The sequence below is a fragment of the Aphis gossypii genome, chromosome 1 (genome assembly GCF_020184175.1).
Source record: "Aphis gossypii isolate Hap1 chromosome 1, ASM2018417v2, whole genome shotgun sequence".
Lineage (NCBI taxonomy): Eukaryota > Metazoa > Arthropoda > Insecta > Hemiptera > Aphididae > Aphis > Aphis gossypii.
Genome location: NC_065530.1, coordinates 20,558,058 through 20,578,768, shown reverse-complemented (window position 1 = coordinate 20,578,768; position 20,711 = coordinate 20,558,058). Strand labels below are relative to the sequence as shown.

The 20,711-nt window shown below is 26.6% G+C and overlaps 1 protein-coding gene across 2 annotated transcripts in view; it reads left to right on the top strand.

Annotated features, from left to right (window-relative positions):
- LOC114125316 (cAMP-dependent protein kinase type I regulatory subunit) overlaps window positions 1-20,471 on the top strand; it is a 71,579-nt gene extending 51,108 nt beyond the window's left edge. For both annotated transcript variants that reach the window (XM_027988914.2, XM_027988915.2), the window contains exons 3-7: window positions 2,735-2,935; window positions 3,079-3,298; window positions 12,120-12,323; window positions 14,535-14,622; window positions 19,509-20,471. In XM_027988914.2, coding sequence (XP_027844715.1) covers window positions 2,735-2,935; window positions 3,079-3,298; window positions 12,120-12,323; window positions 14,535-14,622; window positions 19,509-19,593 — 798 coding nt within the window. In that variant the 3' untranslated portion in view covers window positions 19,594-20,471. The remainder of the gene's footprint in view (window positions 1-2,734; window positions 2,936-3,078; window positions 3,299-12,119; window positions 12,324-14,534; window positions 14,623-19,508) is intronic.
- Window positions 20,472-20,711: the final 240 nt, after the last annotated feature.

Genomic DNA, 20,711 nt, shown 5'->3' with positions numbered 1-20,711 from the left:
TTAAATTTTTAACTTTGTTAACTCAATTGAAATCAAAACCAGTATTAAATTATCTACGATTAATGTAAATAAATATTAATTGTATATAATTAATCTTAAAATAATTTGAAATCGAAAATTAATATGATTTTAAAATATTATATTAAATATAACGGTTGTTTATAATAATTTATAATTTTGTTGTGTTTGTTTTCCATGCGTGTGACATATAAGCATCTTTAAATTCTACTTCGTCAAAACCAAGAATTCGCATTAAAATAAAATGTATAAACCTATTTATTTCAAATTTTAAGATTTTAAAACTATCTAAGTTCACTTATGTGTTTTTATTGATGTCTTAATTTCATAACTTATTATGAATAGGTATTGTTTTTATTTAATATATTAAAATAATAATTTATTATTTTAATTTTGTAACTTTTTAGAATTTGTTTATTGATGTGTATATTATACTACCTACTTTTGAAACAACCAAATGAGTATATAATAACATAAATTCATATCGTGTTATATTTACACAAAATAAATGTTCTCACCCACTGTAAATTTGTTTGAACAAATTAAAAATTCAGTTACACATTTTTAAGATTCTGGATATTTGTTAAAAATAAAAATAAAACTATAAATATTAAAATAAAAAGTGAGCTTTAATGTTACTAAATTCGTTTGTAAGACTTTTTAACATAGTACAATAATTAAATTGTATTTAAATGCAGTTTAATCCAGTAACAAATTAATTTGTTGTTATTTTAAATTAAAAAAACAAAAAATAAATGAAAATATCTAAATTCAAGATATATAATTCTTTCGAATTTATACAGTATTCCTCCTACACAGGTTTTGAAACTTTCTGAAATTAAAACTTAAGTCTACCATTCAACCAACCCCTTATTGCACTTATATGTTATTGTTTCAAATACTAACAACTGAAGCTAAACAATTAAGAATTAATTTCTAAAATGAGACCTAATAATTTTAATAACCTTTAAGATAATTAAAATATATTTCCTTTAAAATATAATTTAAAAATTACATATTCTATGTATTTTTTACGACACAGTGATGAGAATTATATTTAAACTAACTAAAATTCTAAATTAACAATGTACACGATTCACACAGATATAATATGTTAATCATTTAAATCTATTTTTTAATTTTTAACGTAAATATATAAACAATTATTACATTTATAATTGATTTAAAATCAGGTTCAAAATATATAAAATCACTTATTTATATTATATTTTTTAATAATTGGTTAAGAACGTTACTTTTTAATGAGATCGATACACAAATATTATATATTATATTATGACCGTTCAGTATGTTTTACTGTTGGGAGAATTGGAATTAAATATACTGCATAAAAGTGTCATAAAAAATAGTTTTGTTCTCATAAAAAACATTTATGAAGTGTCAGTATGTCACCCCAGTTCTCCAGAAATGCCAACTCTTAAATTATGGTGTTATGAATAAAAAAAAAAACTTTTTTTTTATTTCGGCTTATTTCATTTTGTTTTTCCCCTTTTTGTAAACCTTAACCATAGTGGGCTCTAAGCTTTCACAATTTATTATGACGTTACGTAGGCAGCAACACAAAAACATGTTTTCTTCTTTAATGGTACTAATATTTTAGAAACTATCTGTACTATACATACAATAGACGAGTTTACTTTGATAACACAGCCGTTTGAAAAAAGTATGAACAAAAAACAATCAACTAAACAGCTTTCTATACATCACCCTAATGAATAACAGTGAATTACAAAAATGTATATAAACTTTAATGTTTAGTATTATGTTTTAACTGATATTTTTGTACCTATTTATTTTAGAGTTAAACTTGAGATCCTTTATTACAATAACTATTATAACGTTTTAATGACTCGCAAAAGTTAAACGATAGACTAAAAAACCTTGGATTTTCATTTATATAAATATTCTTAGATAAGAATAAGTTTTCAGTTGAAATATTTAGTGATATGTTAGAAAATTTTTAAGCTTACTTGTATAGTCTTAGGATGTACAATTTATAACAATTCACGTTGACTTTCATTAAAAGTTAACTTGAAATTGTATTATTTGTATACATTTAACGCATTAGATTATATATATATAAATCATTGTACGTTATAAGATATTCATTTTGTAGTACGAATTATTTTTGTCTGGTTAAAGTTTTACTTCTATTATTTATTATTTATTATTATTATCTGAAAAAATATTTACAAAAATTTTAAATATATTAACTTATTATAAAATATAAACTAAATAACGTAACACTACATTTTATAATATCCATGATACAGCTAACCTTCATATTAACCTTTTACATATTTAGTAAACATATCGCGTTTTATATAAAGATGAAGTGAAAGTTATTATTTTATTAGAACATCGTAGTATATATGTATATCGTATTTTGGTATTTGCACAACTTCTTCGTTAATTTATTAAATTATTTTTAATACTTATTGATTCTTCCTATATAAAATTTAATTTAGTTTAGTATATTTTATTATTTTTAAAACGTATTAAATATCTATTCAAATTATTTGATTCTAGAATAATATCCATACCTCATTCATAATATATCAAAATAGCTGTTTTCTAATTCTTTTTTTTAGCGATAAATACTATCATTTTTGAGTTATAGAACAAGTAGAATATAATAATATTGTAGGAACTTACAGTTCGTTTAAATAATTCTTGCTTCTTCGATATATTTCAGGTAGTACCAAAAGATTACAAAACGATGGCGGCTTTATCGAAAGCAATCGCCAAAAACATATTGTTTTCTCATCTAGACGAGAATGAACGGTCGGACATATTCGACGCAATGTTCCCGGTCACATTTCTACAGGGCGAATCTATTATTCAACAGGGTGACGAGGGAGACAATTTTTATGTTATTGATGTTGGCGAAGTCGAGGTAAGATTTCCTAAACACTTCACAGATTTTCACCCATGATTCGATATTTTGTATTTTTTCTGTCCAGCTGTCTATGTATATTGTACGTAAATATTATTACGAAAAATATTTAAGTCTTGCGCACTCTGTGTTACATGTTTTAGGTGTACGTAAATTCGGAACTGGTGACAGTGATCGGCGAAGGTGGAAGTTTCGGAGAGCTGGCTTTGATCCACGGTACACCAAGAGCAGCCACGGTACGTGCTAAGACTGACATGAAGCTCTGGGGCTTGGATCGAGACAGTTACAGAAGAATACTTATGGGGTCGACGATCCGAAAGAGGAAAATGTATGAAGAATTCTTGTCACGCGTCTCTATTCTAGGTAAGCGCAGTTGGTATTTTCTGACCTTTATACATGTAATTACAACATTAAATTAAACCACTTGATTTTATAAATATTAACCAGTGTTCATCGCATACTTGGATCGTATTTCTGTTGTAATAACTTATACATTATACATTATACATTATATATTTATATACACATGTATCATGTGTATTGTATATGTTATATGTAGATCTATACATAACATAAAATGAGTTTTAATCCTAAAATATTTAGGAAAATGTCTTAAATAGAGATAACCGATAACCATAGTCCTTAGTAGTATTATTTACTCGTAAATGTGAGGCGTTTAAACTAAATTTAAAATTGATGTTAATTAAAATGGAAAAAAACTTTCCGTCGTATGCAACATAATGAAAAATAAGTAATAACCAAAAGGCAATTAATAAATTAAATTTATTTATTTTCATTTTATATGAGCTTATTAGTATTTATACCATTGACATTATAATTTAATGATAAACATAACACATCTACATAGATTTTTTCAAGCTAATTAAGTCGTTTACTGACAAATATAAAATTTTTATGAACTTTATATCATTCTAAATAGGTGTGAATTTCTATTAAACTAATAATATTCCGAATCTATCCAAAGTTTGGTTTTATAAACCGTCATCGATAATAATTAATATTCCCAGCAATCAGAAAAAAAAAATTAAAATTTTTAACGACAGATCGTATAATTATTTTACGGCCAAATAACTTAGCGACTGCGATTAATTCAAGTTCTTAATGAGTCGCGACTTTCGCAAACAAGAAAACCATTGTAGAAGAATAAGTTTCCCCATAACGACGTTTAGAATACGCGACGAGAAAACTGGTGGTAATCAAACTGATTGCATCATAAAGACAGACTTTCAGTACCACCACTTCTTTATTCACCGTAGAATCCCCAAAACACGTCTCATAATGCCCAATGATAACTACGCAGACATAAAACGATCACGCGGAATTGTTACCATAAATGGCGTACCCGAATGGTAATTGAAGTGTATACGGCGGAAAAACAAATTCCAATATTCTTAGACGCCTTATTGTTATTCTACCAAGAAAAGACTATATAGTTTGTGTATAATTATCGTCCAATCAATAACACTACAATTTTCAACACAGTTCTCATATAAATAATACATATTTGCTAAAACGTTCCACATACTGCGATATCCTAAGGACACTAAAAATTTCTAAAAACCAAAATTTGAATAAATTCATTATCAAGTGAAAAAATTAGGGTGAACATGCGTATAGTAAATCACTCTGTATATATGAAAATAATCAAATCGCATTATTCCCATGTTTGTCTGATACAAGTTACATGCTTTTATCTATTCTATATCGTACAACATGTACGTATTGTATGGAAAATACAAATCAATTGAAAATTGATTATATTTTGAAACTTTGATACATCACTTATACCTGCACACTATGCCGAATATTGACTCGTTTTGTGACTGAATTCCAATTGTTGTTTGTGATTGCTCCGATGTCACGCTGATATTAATTCGTACACCAATCATCAATTTTACCTTTGGTTACTGCTTCAATGCTACCCACGCGTACAAAATAAAGGGTGTGACCCAATTGAAACCCTGAATGACAAACAAACCTGATTTCATGTTGTATACTCTAATATTGAATAAAATCATACATTTAATTGAGCGATCGTTTAATATACTGTTTATAGGCTAACATAATTGAAAAATTCAAGCTTAAACGGTATATAATGTATTCATTTGTACGGGTATGTAATATTATTTTGTATTTTCGCATACAATACAACAATCCGTGACCATAAAACTAGTTGCAACTTTTAATACGCAATATGATTCCAAGTAGGTACCTACCATAAATTGAGCTATGAAAATCTGACCATTTTACTTTATTTGAAACTTTACTAAATAAGATTTCAATCCCGCTCGTTGAACGCACTTCCTATCTATAGTCTTACAACAAGATTTAAGCTATTTATTTTTTACTCGTAACTCCATATAGTAACGAACCCTTAAAAACACACGTAAAAAACTTAACATATAATGTATATATATATATTTTTTTTTTTTGAATGTAAAAAAGATATCAAACAATAAATTCTTCAATAATAAATAAAATTACTACCTGACCTCGTGCACATCATTGCCCATAAAAAGTGCCAATTTTATAATATGATTCAAATTTTGTTGAATTTGTTATTTAATATTCGGTTTAACGGAGTTAAAAACTTAGACATTTTCATTGACCATTTTGAATCTCAAAAAACTTGTGCAAGCACCACTTTAAAATGCTTTCTTATTGCACACTAAATTTGTGGTACGAATGTACTGTATAAATTGCAAGCATCGATCTATCATTGTTCAGGCTCTACGTTTATCAGTCAGTGAGTTAATTGGGCTATATTAGTATAGCCAGTAAGCTTGGCGTTGCCTGTTGACTCTCTTACGATTATGCGAGCAGTATTTATTATCAGGTAGGCAATCCACCTATGGTGGATTACAGACCCCGCGAGATATGTACGTAAGTTTATAAGTTTCAAAATTATTTCGATTTTTTTTTTAATACGGTGGATAAGATACAATAATGTGCCATCTCGTGGTTTTTATATAGTTTATATATAACAACCTGACTTATTTTATTTTTTTGTAAGTAATAATACGGCAAACTTTGTACTTCTTATAACTATTTAAATAATTAACTTTTGGACTTTTCTCTTTTGATGGTTCTGCACACCGAGTGTTTTCGTTTGAAAAAAAAATCATGAAAATCGGTTTAGTAGAACTTCAGATATAACTGTCATAAGAAATCGCCTACGCTTTAATAATATGTAAAGATAAAGATTGTTTTTGTGTACAATATATAATTATTAAATTTTAGATTCTGAATAGAACGATTGTATTGTTTTTTTTTACAATTTTAATTTTTTATTATTTAATTATTCTGTCAAAACTTTTGAGGTTCATTAGGTTGCCCGAAATTCCTGTGATTTATAAATTATATAATTTCATAAATTTAATCTCTATCATATTTTCAATTTCAAATTTCAAATATTTTTTAAGTTTTAAAAACTACTTTGAAAAATTAATGTTTTTAAAAATTAGTGTAACTCTTCATTACTTACAATTTGTGTAATTTAATTTTATCAAAAGATGGTTTTATTAATTTATTTAATAAAAATATATATTTATATCATTTATATTGTACGAAAAAAATTATCTAGAAAAAATACCATTCAGTGTTACGATAAAAATCATACTCTTATTAGTAGTCATCTAGATTGTAGATATTAAACGTAAACATTTCTTTGGGTAGTTTAAAATATGACGTCTTGTTATTTCTAAAAATTCTTATCATCAATATTAATAAATTTTTATTCTTTATTAATTATGATTTCCTTATTATATAAAGTTATTTTTTTATTATTATTATCTTATTTAGTTGTGTAACTAAGAGTTCAAATAATTTAATTTAATTTGACATCTTTTAAATATATTCTGTAATATGTTGTATTCAGTTTTCGATTATTTATGTCTACGAACTTATTATATTATGTCCCTTCTTAATTTATAAAACTTCATCACACGTTTTGAAACAGTTTAAAGTGCAATATCTTATATACCTATTTTTATTATTTGTCAATTAAATATATTTTTTTTTTATCTTTTTTCAGCCTTACTATTAGTTATATAAATTTGTCTTGTGTAGCACAACAATATGATATGATAAAAAAAAAAAAAAAAGTAATTTAGAATTTTAGTTCGGTATTAGATGTATTTTTATTAATTAATTATTTTTTAGGTATTTAAAAATATATAAAAATGTTTTTATAGTTATCTATTCAATATTATAACGCGATAACATCACTTATTTTAAAAGAAAACTGTATGATTTTATATGTATCATACTTACAGAAAATAGTTTGATTTCGATCAAAATAAAAAGTTATCTTTATGAATAGATAAATAGATAAATAATATATACAATGAGTATAGACACATAAAAGTTTATCATTGTATATACTGTGTATACCTAACAAATTGTTCAACTCAGATATTTCCTTTACACACTGTACCTACTAATTTTGTTTGTTCACGTATTGCAAACATTGTTAGAATTTTTTTAACAAATCGTTTATAAATTAAAAAGTTTTAAAAATGATCGAATTTACATAAAAAAGAATATATAAATAAATATTCTACTTGTTTCACAGTCATGCACTTAATATAAACACATTTAATTAAGCCCCCTATAAAAATAATAGTCTATAATAATAATCGATTGGAAATAATAATAATTTAAACACAAATATTTCACATACTTATTTACAAATAATTTCATTAAAAGATCATTTAAAAGGTTTCAATAAATGATATCATTAAGTAATGTATCATTTAATTTAATTAAAAACAATATTTATTTTTTTAATTAAAATTTCTCCGACTATAATTTATTAAAAATTACATACCTTTTATTAAATGCAAAAATATTATTATTTTTGGTTTTAATATTCGCAACTCTAATTTCAAATAAAATAAAAAACATAGTAAAATTGTACAAATATTTTATTTAAATTTAAATACAAAAAGTAAATAAAAATTGAATTTGAATTTAATGAACAACAAACATTTTAAAAATATGATAAATTTAGTTTAATTTATATAAATTGTAAAAAAAGTAAAATCTATCTGTCAAAATTACCAATAAAAAAAAACTTATTAAATTTCTTATACATCTTGACCAAACATATAAATGGCTGGTTGATAATATGCGATATGATTGATGACTTTTTTAAATGCCAATAGTGAACGATAAAAATGAAAATAATATTTCCAAAGGCTGTTTAATATTTTTTTTTTACATCTTAAATGTCAAGATTATTATTACATGGTTTGTTAAAACCTTGGTCCAGATTTTTTTGCTTTGTATTGATTAAAATCAATTGTATATTTAACCCTCGTTAATGATAGTGATAAATTTACCTTTCATTTACACAGTAGCAAAGTGAAAGTGGGTAGGATATAATCCAAGAGTATCGTCCCCTGAACTCTCTACATTTAAGAAATAGATTCATTCATCTTTGTTAAAGACTAATGGTCACGACAAATTTTAAAAGAAAAAAATATATAATTATAAGGGTTTACCCTAAAAAATAAAAATTAAGAACGGATCCATTCCCGCTTCTTTTGGATATTGTTTTTGTTCGTGGGAGGCAAAAACAACAAAACGTAGTTTATACAATGAAAATAATTATTTTAATGCTATATAACAATATGATGTCGTTTGCACATTATCATGTTTTTATAAAACACCTTATATGATTAATGATTATGTATGATGATGAAGAATAATAAGAACCTATAATAGGTACATGAAAACAAATCGTAGGTACCTACGTACAAAACGTTTTTTATTGTTATTTTGAAGGAACACGATATTTAAAAATTGTTACCTATTAACAATTAGGTTTTTAAATAATTTTAAAAAACATATATTTTTTACATTATACCTACTTGTATTTCACATTTGCGTGACTTTGTATATTTAAGGTACGCGCTTACACAAAGATAAGGTTGATTAATTGTTTTTACAAATTTGAAACTTAAATTTAATATTAAATTACCAAATTGATAACACATATTAAAGCTAACGGATAGTTTTATTTTTATCAGATATTAATATATTTATAATATATAACTACATTTAAAAGTAAATAGTCATCTTAAACTACATAATTTTTTCATAAGTACCTATTATTCTGTATGTGTGTCATGTGTGTACAATTATATGTATGTTCTCAATGCAATGTGTATATTATTAGTGTAATAATACTTGAGTTGTTATTTTAAAAATATAATTTTATTTTTGATCTCTGCTATAAATCTTATCGGTGCCGCAATTAAGTATTATTTGACAGTGAAATTTAAATGAAATAATAATATATGAAAAATATAATCATTTTATACTCTTGTCTGACTTTTATGTTTAATAGATAATAACCTGCGTCTATTCAAAAAAAAAAATATATAATATTTTGCTTATTTTCGAGTTTTTAAACATGTTCCAAACTTACCTTCGCTTTGATAGTACAATTTATGCACAATATCTGGTTCGGATATCCGTGAAAGATCCTTGAGGGAAAATTCAAAGTATACAATTATCATATAAATCTAGTTTATAATTAATAGCTGTTAATGCTCCGTCGTGTGAGTCAAAACCTGTGATATTGATTTATTTAGCACAATAATAACATCAATTACGGTTCTCTATATACCAATCACATAAACCAATAATAATATAGTTTAATTTTAGGTCATTTTGCGTTTATACGTACTCCAATTAGTATTTAGTTTTTGTTAACTCGCCGAGTTGACCATATTTGTTGAAATATTTCGAATTTAAAACAAAATAAACAAAAACGAATGTATAATATAATGCTCTTACTAGTTACCAGTTGCTAGTAAACTAATATTGTTTTAATTAAAGTATTGTCTATTGTTCGGTAATGATTACTTTTGGACTTTGATTTTATTTTAAACAAATTTACTAAATATTTTTTTCACCTACCGTTTTCCGTATCGGCATAAAATGTATTAAAAGAACAACGATTTGATTTCATCGTTTCATTTGCAGACATTTATAAAAGTAAACAATATTCGTAATATTCACTACGATGAAGCGCGAGAAAAATATATTAAACTTTTAGTTGTATATAAAAACTATAAACTTAAGAGTTTTATTAACTTTAGCTGATATTTCCTGTGAGGAAACAAAATAAGAGATGTTAAGTCTAGCTAGTTTTATACGGGTCCCGAACGTGATCTTTATTTCTAAATACATTTATTGTAACGTAGGTGGATTTGTCTGGAACAAAATTAAACCACAGTCAAAATTACTGTAATGAATTCTTGAAAATTTTTAATAAGATATTTCAACATTAAAACTTTTAAAAGTTTCGTGAGTAAGTTATTTTCTTTTTAATCATGTGTTTGTATAAAAATATAGCTGCTAACACATAGAAAATAATCAAATTTTAATTCTACAAATATAATTGACTGAATTTAAATGAAAATTAGAACTTCAAAGCCCGTTTCCAACGAATCTACATACAATTTATAAATAATTTCACTGTTAGAAACCGTCAATTACATATTTTATGTACCACACAGTCGTAAAAAAAAACTTTAATTTATACTTTATTGCTCATCTCCCTAGAAATTATTTCTCATATAGTCTTATTTAATTAAACTATACTGTCAGTTAACGTCGATATTTACTAACAGTAGTTATTACTGTTGTTTGATTGAACTCTATTCATTCAAAATTGCACTTAACGCGAAATGCTTGTACGATTGGATGTAATACATCGATAATGACTACGTATATAGATCGTTGATAAATGTCCACGCGATGCGACGGGGTGCTTTGAAACATATTAAAATATGTCTATATACCTGTTTCAGCACTTTATCCGAACCATTAATCACCATTCCAATAATAATATGTACTAGCATATATGTATCTATCTATATTGCTTACGGTTGATGCGATGGATGGTAAACGCTTTTATACCAGAAAAAAATACTTCAATATAGGTGATTTTTATTAGAAAATTTGATTTAGTTTATAATTACTAATAAAGACTTTACTGAATACTTTTTTTCAATAATTGTAAGAAAGATAAAAAAGATAAAAAATAAAATAAAAATACAGAAAACTGAGAATAATTATGTAACACAAATTTTAGAAATATCGATTGTTTTTGATTATTATTTTAAATTAATAAAATTAAAAACTGTTAAGACTTGAATTTATTACCAATTATTAATATCAGTTTTTAAATATACATATAATACAACTTTAATATAGTATTTTGATATTTTTTTTTTTTTTTTTGAGTTATATATAGATATTTTAAATTTATGTTGATAACATTTTGTTTCTAAGTCAAAAAGCGTAAACAATTTAATACATTTAATACATGATTCTTTATAAGTCATTCTTACTACAGAAAAAAATATTGAAAATACATAAATCCACATTTTTTTTTTTTTTGCTTATTAAGCGTAATTTATTTTGACGAATCTTATTCAAACTTAACGTAAAATAACGATTTATCATCAAACGGTTTTTATTATTTATTGTAGTTTGACAAATATAATTATAGGAACTTAATATGCTTAAAACTAATATACACAATACTTTTTGTGTATACTTAACCAGTTTTAAGCTATTTATACTATGGAATTATTTACACAATTTTATTGTACGTCACGCGTTGAGATAGACTTATCGGTTTATGCTAATTATGTAATACTTTTTCCCAAAAATTAATTCAATCTACCGTATTACTAGTATAAATATTAATTACTAACACTTAACAGTAATATAAATGAATTATGAACATTTCTTAAAAATAGAGGTTAACAATATCCTTTAAAAATGTATGACATTTTTCCTCGTTGAATTCCAATTTAAAATATCTATTACAATAATTTACTCTAAGACGATATTATATACTTACCACTCGAAACCACCTATACGGCTAAACAACTTTCTCATTTTTTTTTTTTTTTTTTTTTTTTATGTATTGAAAATTCTGTTTATACTAGTCTAATAATAATGAGTACGACGCAGTATTTTAAATATTCTTATCATTACATGGTATTTTAAGTCGTGATAAACGTAATATAAGAAATAATGTTATTTTTTGTTGATTTTCTATTAGGGGTTGATAAAAAAAAAAAAAAATTATTTACTTGTCTTTAAATCTTACACCTGTATACGTTTTTTTTGTTCACAGAGAGTCTAGACAAATGGGAGAGACTGACCGTGGCCGACGCCCTGGAACCTGTATCGTTCGACGACGGCGAAACGATTGTCAGACAAGGCGAACAAGGAGACGATTTTTACATAATCGTCGAAGGAACGGCGCTAGTCCTACAGCAGAGGGTTGAAGGAGAGACTCTGATCGAAGTCGGCAGACTCGCACCGTCCGACTATTTTGGTATGCATATATTCCTCCTATATTGTATACAATGTATGCTATACACTGTATATTATATCACGTATATAATATATATACTATAAGTATAAAAATGTATAGGTACTTGCGACAATAACGCACTCGAGTTAACGAGACCGCCGACGGTTACGTTTCACGAGAAGCGAAACTCGAATGATGGAGTAAAAGGGCCGAGAGCGGGTAGAAATAAAATTATTGACTCCACTCTAGTCTTTCCTCTAACCCCACTCTCCTCCTCGCTTTTTTTACTTTTTACACTCCCACCCACGCACTTCTTATCCACCCAAATATAACCCGCCGGTATAGACGTGCATACACGCGCTGTGTGCATGTACATATTGAAAAAGTGGCGTGCAAAAGTCGTATGGTATAATAATGAGTCAATCGTTACTCCTGAGGACCCCAATAGATTCCACGACATTTGGTGCCGTCGATCAATTATAATTTGTATCGTTACATTGGTATCAGTTATGCTTGAGATATAATTTTATGTCGTACATAAAAAATGGCTATAATAAAAATAATAATTCGTGGTCAATCAACCCTTTTTACGTAGTGGTACAACAGATACGACGCTCTGTTTAAATATAGTGTAAAACAATCGTATAAAGGTACTAATAGTTTGAAAAACAGTGAAAGAAATTCGACAATTTCAATACATAAAAGTAGTGGGGGGGGGGGGATTGACTGATTGTTACCAGTGTGCGCCGCCCCTGTCGTCAGTCGCGATTGGTGTCACTCTGCTGCTGCAGATCTGTATACGAGACACGCTTCTGTACACCGGACTTTATAATTGCCAAGCGATGTCGTCCTTACAGTGTCACACTATCTATTACCACGGTACGCATCGGTACACGTTGATTATCTCTCGTTGTCGTGACAGTGGATAGATGTGTTATAGTATACAGCAGTGCTTCTCAACCTGAGGGCCGTAGCTAAATAACTAGCGGGCCTTGAAGTATTTATTTCATTTAATATTTTCGATTATTTAGTTATTTTCTTTACATCTTAATAAATTATTTGTGTGAAACAGTGAATGTAAATTTAGTAGGTATATCACTAAGAAAAAAATATAATTAATGATTTTGATTGAGGGGGGGCCTTGACAGTTTTACATTAAATTTAGGGGGCTCTATAACAAAAAAGGTTGAGAAGCACTGGTATACAGTGTATATACGTACGTGTGGCGATCAATAGATGTGATATAATAATATGTATAATATGATCACAGTATGCTATATGTTGACGCGGCCATTCACCGGCGACTGTTGACATTTACGATTAGAGTTTGGTAGAAATTTATCTCACTTGAAACGCGATATCTATATATGATATTTTCGATAGTGCTACAAGACGTTGTCGCTCCGTCGAAGTATTTCGTGATAGTCGGGGTTCTGTAAAAGATGTTATTGAAAAAAAAAAGTAATGCAATTATGTAAAAACTCGGGAATACTTTGCAACCTATATATACGTTTCACGATATGGTTACCGCGTGCTGCAACGAGTAAAAGATAATAATAATTACGATATAATAAATTTGTTATTATATTAAACTATTTATTTGCCTACGTTTGATTATTTGTCCAAAACGATTGATGAATGTCAACACTCAGACGCCTTAACGCTTATATGTACGCGTGTATACATCGTCGGCGAATCCAATTTGAAATTCTCGACACGCGCACACCGGATTATCCGGGCTTTTCGTTGGTCTCCTGCGAAGTATACCGTGTAGCTATGAATGCTGATGTCCCTCCGCCCGCCAAATGCTACGGTCTCGGTGAAATACGACGAAATCGTCCGAAAAACATTTCCGATCAATGCGGTTTGATCGCCGTCGCAATTGAAACTCGGACCCGGCTGCGATGAAAAATTACGCTCGTTGCATCTCCCGCATCCTTTCTATATGGACGACGTGGCACCAGCAGCCGTCGTGGATATGTACGACGCGTCTAATGCCTTCAATTTGTATACTTTTCAACCGACTGTCGTATGTTATTGTTCACCGGAGACTCGCATCGATCGAGCGCTACGCGTAGTACAAACGATGTAGATTGTAATCAAATAAAAAATGCCGTTTATCCGTGTCGTTGATTGAAATGCGCGCAATAACCTCATACTATTTCCATCAAAGCCGCTGGCTAATTGAACAGCATCGCTAATAATTTAAATATTCTAAACATTCTGTTACAGGTGAAATTGCACTGTTACTAGACCGTCCACGAGCAGCGACCGTCGTCGCCAATGGTCCGCTGAAGTGTGTGAAACTCGATCGGGCTAGGTAATGTATAATAATCGTATTATAATATGTTATTTATTCTTTCTAACGACGAATCCGGCGAAATCCATTAATTTCGTGTACCGGATATCCAGTGGCTGTTAAAAGCCCCCTTGTATGTTATACGTAATGCGCCTCAGAATTCTTTAAAAGCTTAAAAGTCTGTCTATTATTATTATTATTATTAATATTATTGAATATTGATCTCTAGGAGTATATAATATTAAGTAGCTTCCGGACAACGTAGTTGTGCGTTTGAAATAATATTATATTATAGGCCTCGATTGCAATAGGGCTTTAAATGTTTTTCTTGAATTGTATATTGTATATGATGTGCCTAGTTAATAGTTTATAATATATATATTTGGACGAACCCTCTATGTATTTAGAATATAGATATACACATTTATCGTCTTAATAGCCGATTTTTTGAGTCTTAAATACTTGTAAGTAAAATTTCTTTAAAACAGAACATAAATTCAAATTAAATAATTCTCAAAAAATACTTAATTCTGTATCATTTTAAAACGAACCAAATAGTTTTTAAAATGAAGTAAGAAAAATAAATTTCAATCTTTATCACTTTATTTTGTTTTTGCCTTAACACTTAACAATCGAATATATTTAGGTCAATTAGTATTTTTATTAATAAGCTTATATAATTATTTTTGTTTTGCGTATATTTGTAATGTTTTAACTTCCTTATATGCTTTTATACATTTACAACATTTAATCACATACATGATCGCATTTTGTCTTGCTTAATGTATAGTATTCACTCAATTTGTTTACCTATAAACTTATACTGAGAAGATAAATTAATACAATTTACAAAAACCATAATATGTACAGTTTTCCTCGAATTATATTTTGCTAAAAGCTTTTTACTACAAAATAGAACTTAATATCTTGTATCTGGGAATTGTTTACGTTTTTTTTTTCAATTGTGAACATTTTCTTTAGTCCAGTTCAAGGATTTTAACTGTACAAAACGATTTATATTCCATCCTTTTAAAATAATATATTTTGTTCGAAAGTTCACTGTAACCCGTTGCGTATTTATATATGTGTAAAAGTAATTTCAATTTGATTTTTCTTTTGTAATTACCAACTTTATATCAACTATTATACTTCTTAATATACTTATTTATATATTTTGTATATTTAGAGAAAATACGATGACATAAAATAACATGCACTCTTCTATATGAGACGTGGTCGTCGCCAATAAATCCACCCCATTAGTTGAAATTATTTTTAAGTCTATGTCTTGTTTAAAATGCAAAACGATAAAATTGTTCTGTGGATGACTTTTCACATTTTTCAAGCTCCCATAGTATTATTTGGGTCACAAATACCAACAATCCAATTACGTATAGAGAACTATAATGTACGGGTGAATATTAAATAGTACGTCATGCAATTAAATGGTAATATGATAATTAAAATTGTGTGTTGCCTTATTATACAAAAAAAATGCACTAAGGTTGATGTAATATTTAAGGATATTATCCAGAGATAAGTCCTCATGCGGTTTGACTCGATATTTATGGGTTAAAAAATTATTCAAAAAAACCTCGTGGGGTTAAAAATTTAAATGTGATTTGTGATAGAATCTCGCAATACCCCTCTCCCGGGACATCCTATAACATATTACATTAATATAACTCCGACAATATATTGGTATACTAAGTCTTTTGTAATATATGGTGGATGTAAAGCTATGTATATTGTAATACCACTTTTCTAATTTTAAATTTTACTTTAAACGAGTTTATAACCTTGAGTTTAACTTCATATATTTATTCGTCTCACTTGGACAAATTTTTAACTTCAAAGTAAAAGTTTTATTATGACATATTGCGGGTTATATACGTATTTCATTTTAAGTATGGGAAACTTTTTTAGTACCTTATTCACTTTAAGCCATATGCTGTCAATTAATTGTTTGCAGTTTTGTTATTTTTACATTTTAATATAATTTCACTGTAATCATATATTAAGTACTTGCATTACAATTTTTACATAAGCTTTGGGTAATTCAATTTTTTATACACGGCATATATATATATATGTATATATCTGTCAATTCAATGTGTAGGTTATAGAGTTATTGAGTAGTCATATAATTCTCCTTCGTTCATCAGATTGTAGATACAATCTAGCAATCAATACTATAAATAATTATAACATGATTTTTATGATTTACATTACGTAGTGTAAAAAATATTTGTAATAATAAACTCTAATTCTAGTATTTATTATTTAGGAGTATAATAACATCACCTAGTAGAAATAATTTACCATATATAAATATAAAATACGTTTCTAATTCGAAAAATAAAATTGATAAATTGATTTTTTATTCTTCAATTATTTAACTTTAACATTAATTTAAATTGTATTTATTAAAATGTAAAAATATTGAATTTTTCACTTACATAATTTTTACGATTAAAGTACTACTATTTTTTCTTAAAATGTTTATTTTATTCAATTTTAAATTTAAAACAGGATTTCCGATTGACAATTCAATGAACTATAAATAGGTTATAAAATTAGTGTATTATAATTATATTTTTAATATCTACATTTTGACAAATCTAAATATTTTTAACGATTAACAATTTATCATTTAATTTATTTGTATTTTTTTTAAATATTATTCCTTTAGATTCTCTTTAATTTTAATTACCTGACTATATTTTATGTATACTAACTTGTTTTATATAAATTCTGTTTAAAATAATAATGTACCCACATTTCAAAAATAGAAACATTTAATTACTCATTTATTGAAAATACCTTTTGTATGCGGCTAAAGTAAGATGAATAAATCCGCTACAAATGTTCTCTCTAAACAATGTAATTTAAACATATGTGACCTAATTAATGCATATATGGTTCATATAAATTACACAATACGACCAAAATAATCTAATGCATTCCACAGCCGGTTACTTTCGCGTATTAAATAATAATTTATTTAATTAAGCCATTTACTTTAACTTTGCACGCGGAATATTTATTGTTTCTCTTCGTTGGAAAAACTTTACCTATGCAACATTTACTATATCTACTGAGTGCTAGTAAGTAAAATCAGTTAACGACCTGACACTCACAAAAATACGGAAGTGAGTTCATTAATTAAAACTAGTCTTCCGAGTAGAAAATTATTTAAAATGTACCGAGAACACGGAAAACAACACTGTAAAATGTTGACGTTCTTTAAAATAAAATGTTTTAAAATTTTCTACTGAAACTATGAACAACGATTTATAATATTCAAATTAGGCTTGTGTCATACTACATCTACAAGTATCCACTAACTAGAAGTTTCAAATTTCTGTGTATAAGCAAACTTTTTTTTATGAACGGTATGTAATAAATGTATTATACTATATAAAAAAAAATATTGACAAATTACTAAACAAACCTAATTAATTCTATAATAATATTGAGAATAATTACTATAATTCATATAAATTAAGTGTTTATTTAATCTATATATTATTACTCTTGGGGGAAATTATTCATACCTTACATTTCAATTTTTTCAATGATTATTAGAATTGTTTTTTAATTTTTTATCCAACAATTGGTGAACTCGCTTTGATTGTTATTCGTGCAGATGAGTATTAATAATCTTAAAGGAAATAAAAATAGTGATTTCGACTTTAAAATATTTTAAATTATCCTGACTCAACTCTATATACAGTTTTCAATCATCACACTTTATTATTATTTGATATAAATCCTACCCATCAAAATCACCTAAATGCTTAAAAATGTGTCATGAAAATATAACGTTTACCCTAAACAAATAGCTATCGTGCTTAAAAACACAATCATGCAAGTCTTTGAAATATAATATGACAAACATTAGTGTATTGAATTTCACTTGTGAAAACAGTCAATAGCAAAAATTTGCCATCTAACAGATCAATTACGATACATTTCTCTTAAAAAAATAACCACACTACAGTATTTTCATTGAAATGCATCAATTTTACTTACTTGTTTTTCTCAAAATACTTACTATTTCATTCAAACTTAAACAGTTATAATGAAAAACAATACCTTTAACACCTACATTTACTTTCAGTATTTACTAAATTATATAATAAAAAACATGTTTCTCATTTATTTCTCTGCACTATGAGTAATAAAAAACAAAACACTAATTAAATGATACTACCAGTAAAAATAAAACAAAAAAACAAAAACAGGCCCGCCGTTATATTATGCTAAATGCAAGAATATAATCTCTTATTCTCATGTAAACGAACAATTGCGTTAAAATTACAAAGATTATATTATTTTATTAAATGTATAGGCTATTGTTGTAAGAAAAAATGTCAATTAAATAAAAAAAAAGAAGATAAATCTGCAAAAAAAATGTATTCTGAGTGAAGTATATATATACAGTGTACTCTCGATTATCCGCTTTGCGGATTATCCGCAGTCTTCCACGAAATCATTTTCATGCATAGGTACTTACATCAATACATGTATACAAAAATTATAAAATTTAAAATATTTTCTAATTTAATTTTCCTTAAATACTATTTAAAATTATATGATTTAATTTTTTTTGTAATACATAATATTATATGTATGTAATAATAACATTTTCGTATGAATTTTAATTTTGTGGCTTATCCGTGAATTCCAAGCCACCCTATTACGCAAATAATCAAAAGTACACTGTATATCATAATAAAAAGATATTATTTTGCTATTTAGTGTATTTTATCTTTCTATTTCATCTTTGTTAATATCAAACGTATTTATTGTGGTGGACGTGAAATTGACAATAAATACATACAATGTTAAATGCATAATTAAACATGTTCTTACTTTTATTTTATTTTTTTTTATTATTTCAGGTTTGAAAGAGTATTGGGCCCATGTGCTGACATATTAAAAAGAAACATCACACAATATAACAGCTTCGTATCCTTATCTGTATAGGATTTATATACATATACAACGAACAATAATATTATTAATTATTATTTGTTTTAATTTTCAAAACTATTATTGGTTATTATTTTATTATTATAAATTTTCGTTGCAGTGTTGTATACTATTAGGCAATTATAATTAAATCAAATTTCGTAATTATAATTTTTTTTTTTTTTTTGTTAACGCGCTATTATTATTATTATTATTATTATTATTATTATTATGTGGATAAAAATTGTAAAAAAGAAATGATACTTACAATATCTATAATATAAATTATTGTTACGAGTCATTTTCAAACTAACATTTACGAAACTTTATCAGTCAGAAATGAGATAATAAGTCGTCATATATGTAGATTTTTTTTGTTTTTCGTTTTCTTCCTTTATTTTTAACTAGTTGATCGGCTCAACTGACTTAAAACTACAAGAATATATCCTGTTCATATAATGTTTAATTATTATTATTATTATTATTATTACATATTATACGCTACTACCGCATATTATTATTTCTACTGCGTTTTCTCCACTACCATAGTCAACGGTCGGTTAAAGGGTTAACAGTTTTACATTATTCAATATTTATATATATTTTTTGTATTCAATAACGCTGTTGACGTTTTGCATTTAAATGTGTTATATACAACAAAAGTTAATCGACTACGTAACGTATTGTATCACTAATTAGTTTAGAGATAATTTTAATTGTATTATGTATGTAATATGTTTAAATTTTTTTTTCGTTTTATGAACCAGACGTGTGCCGATATCTTAATTGTTTCAAAAAATAACATTATGTATTTTATACACCTGTATAAGTCAAGCACTTTGAAGAGTCGATTAAAAAAAAAAAGTCAAGAAATATTTTGTTTCCGACCATAATAGATTTTTTTTTTTTTTTTGCCTTAGCCAGGACGTACGTGAGAACGTGTTTTTATTTACACGTACAAAAACAAGAAATATACTAAGACCCAAATCAAGAAAAATACTCGGTGTTTAATGGTTGGATGTTGTCAAACAAATGCCTGTATAGCATTTAATATAAATAAACAACTGTAGTGTCTTCCAGAAATCTTTATAAATATTCGTCTGCTATACAAATAGGTAATAAAACATGTGTTT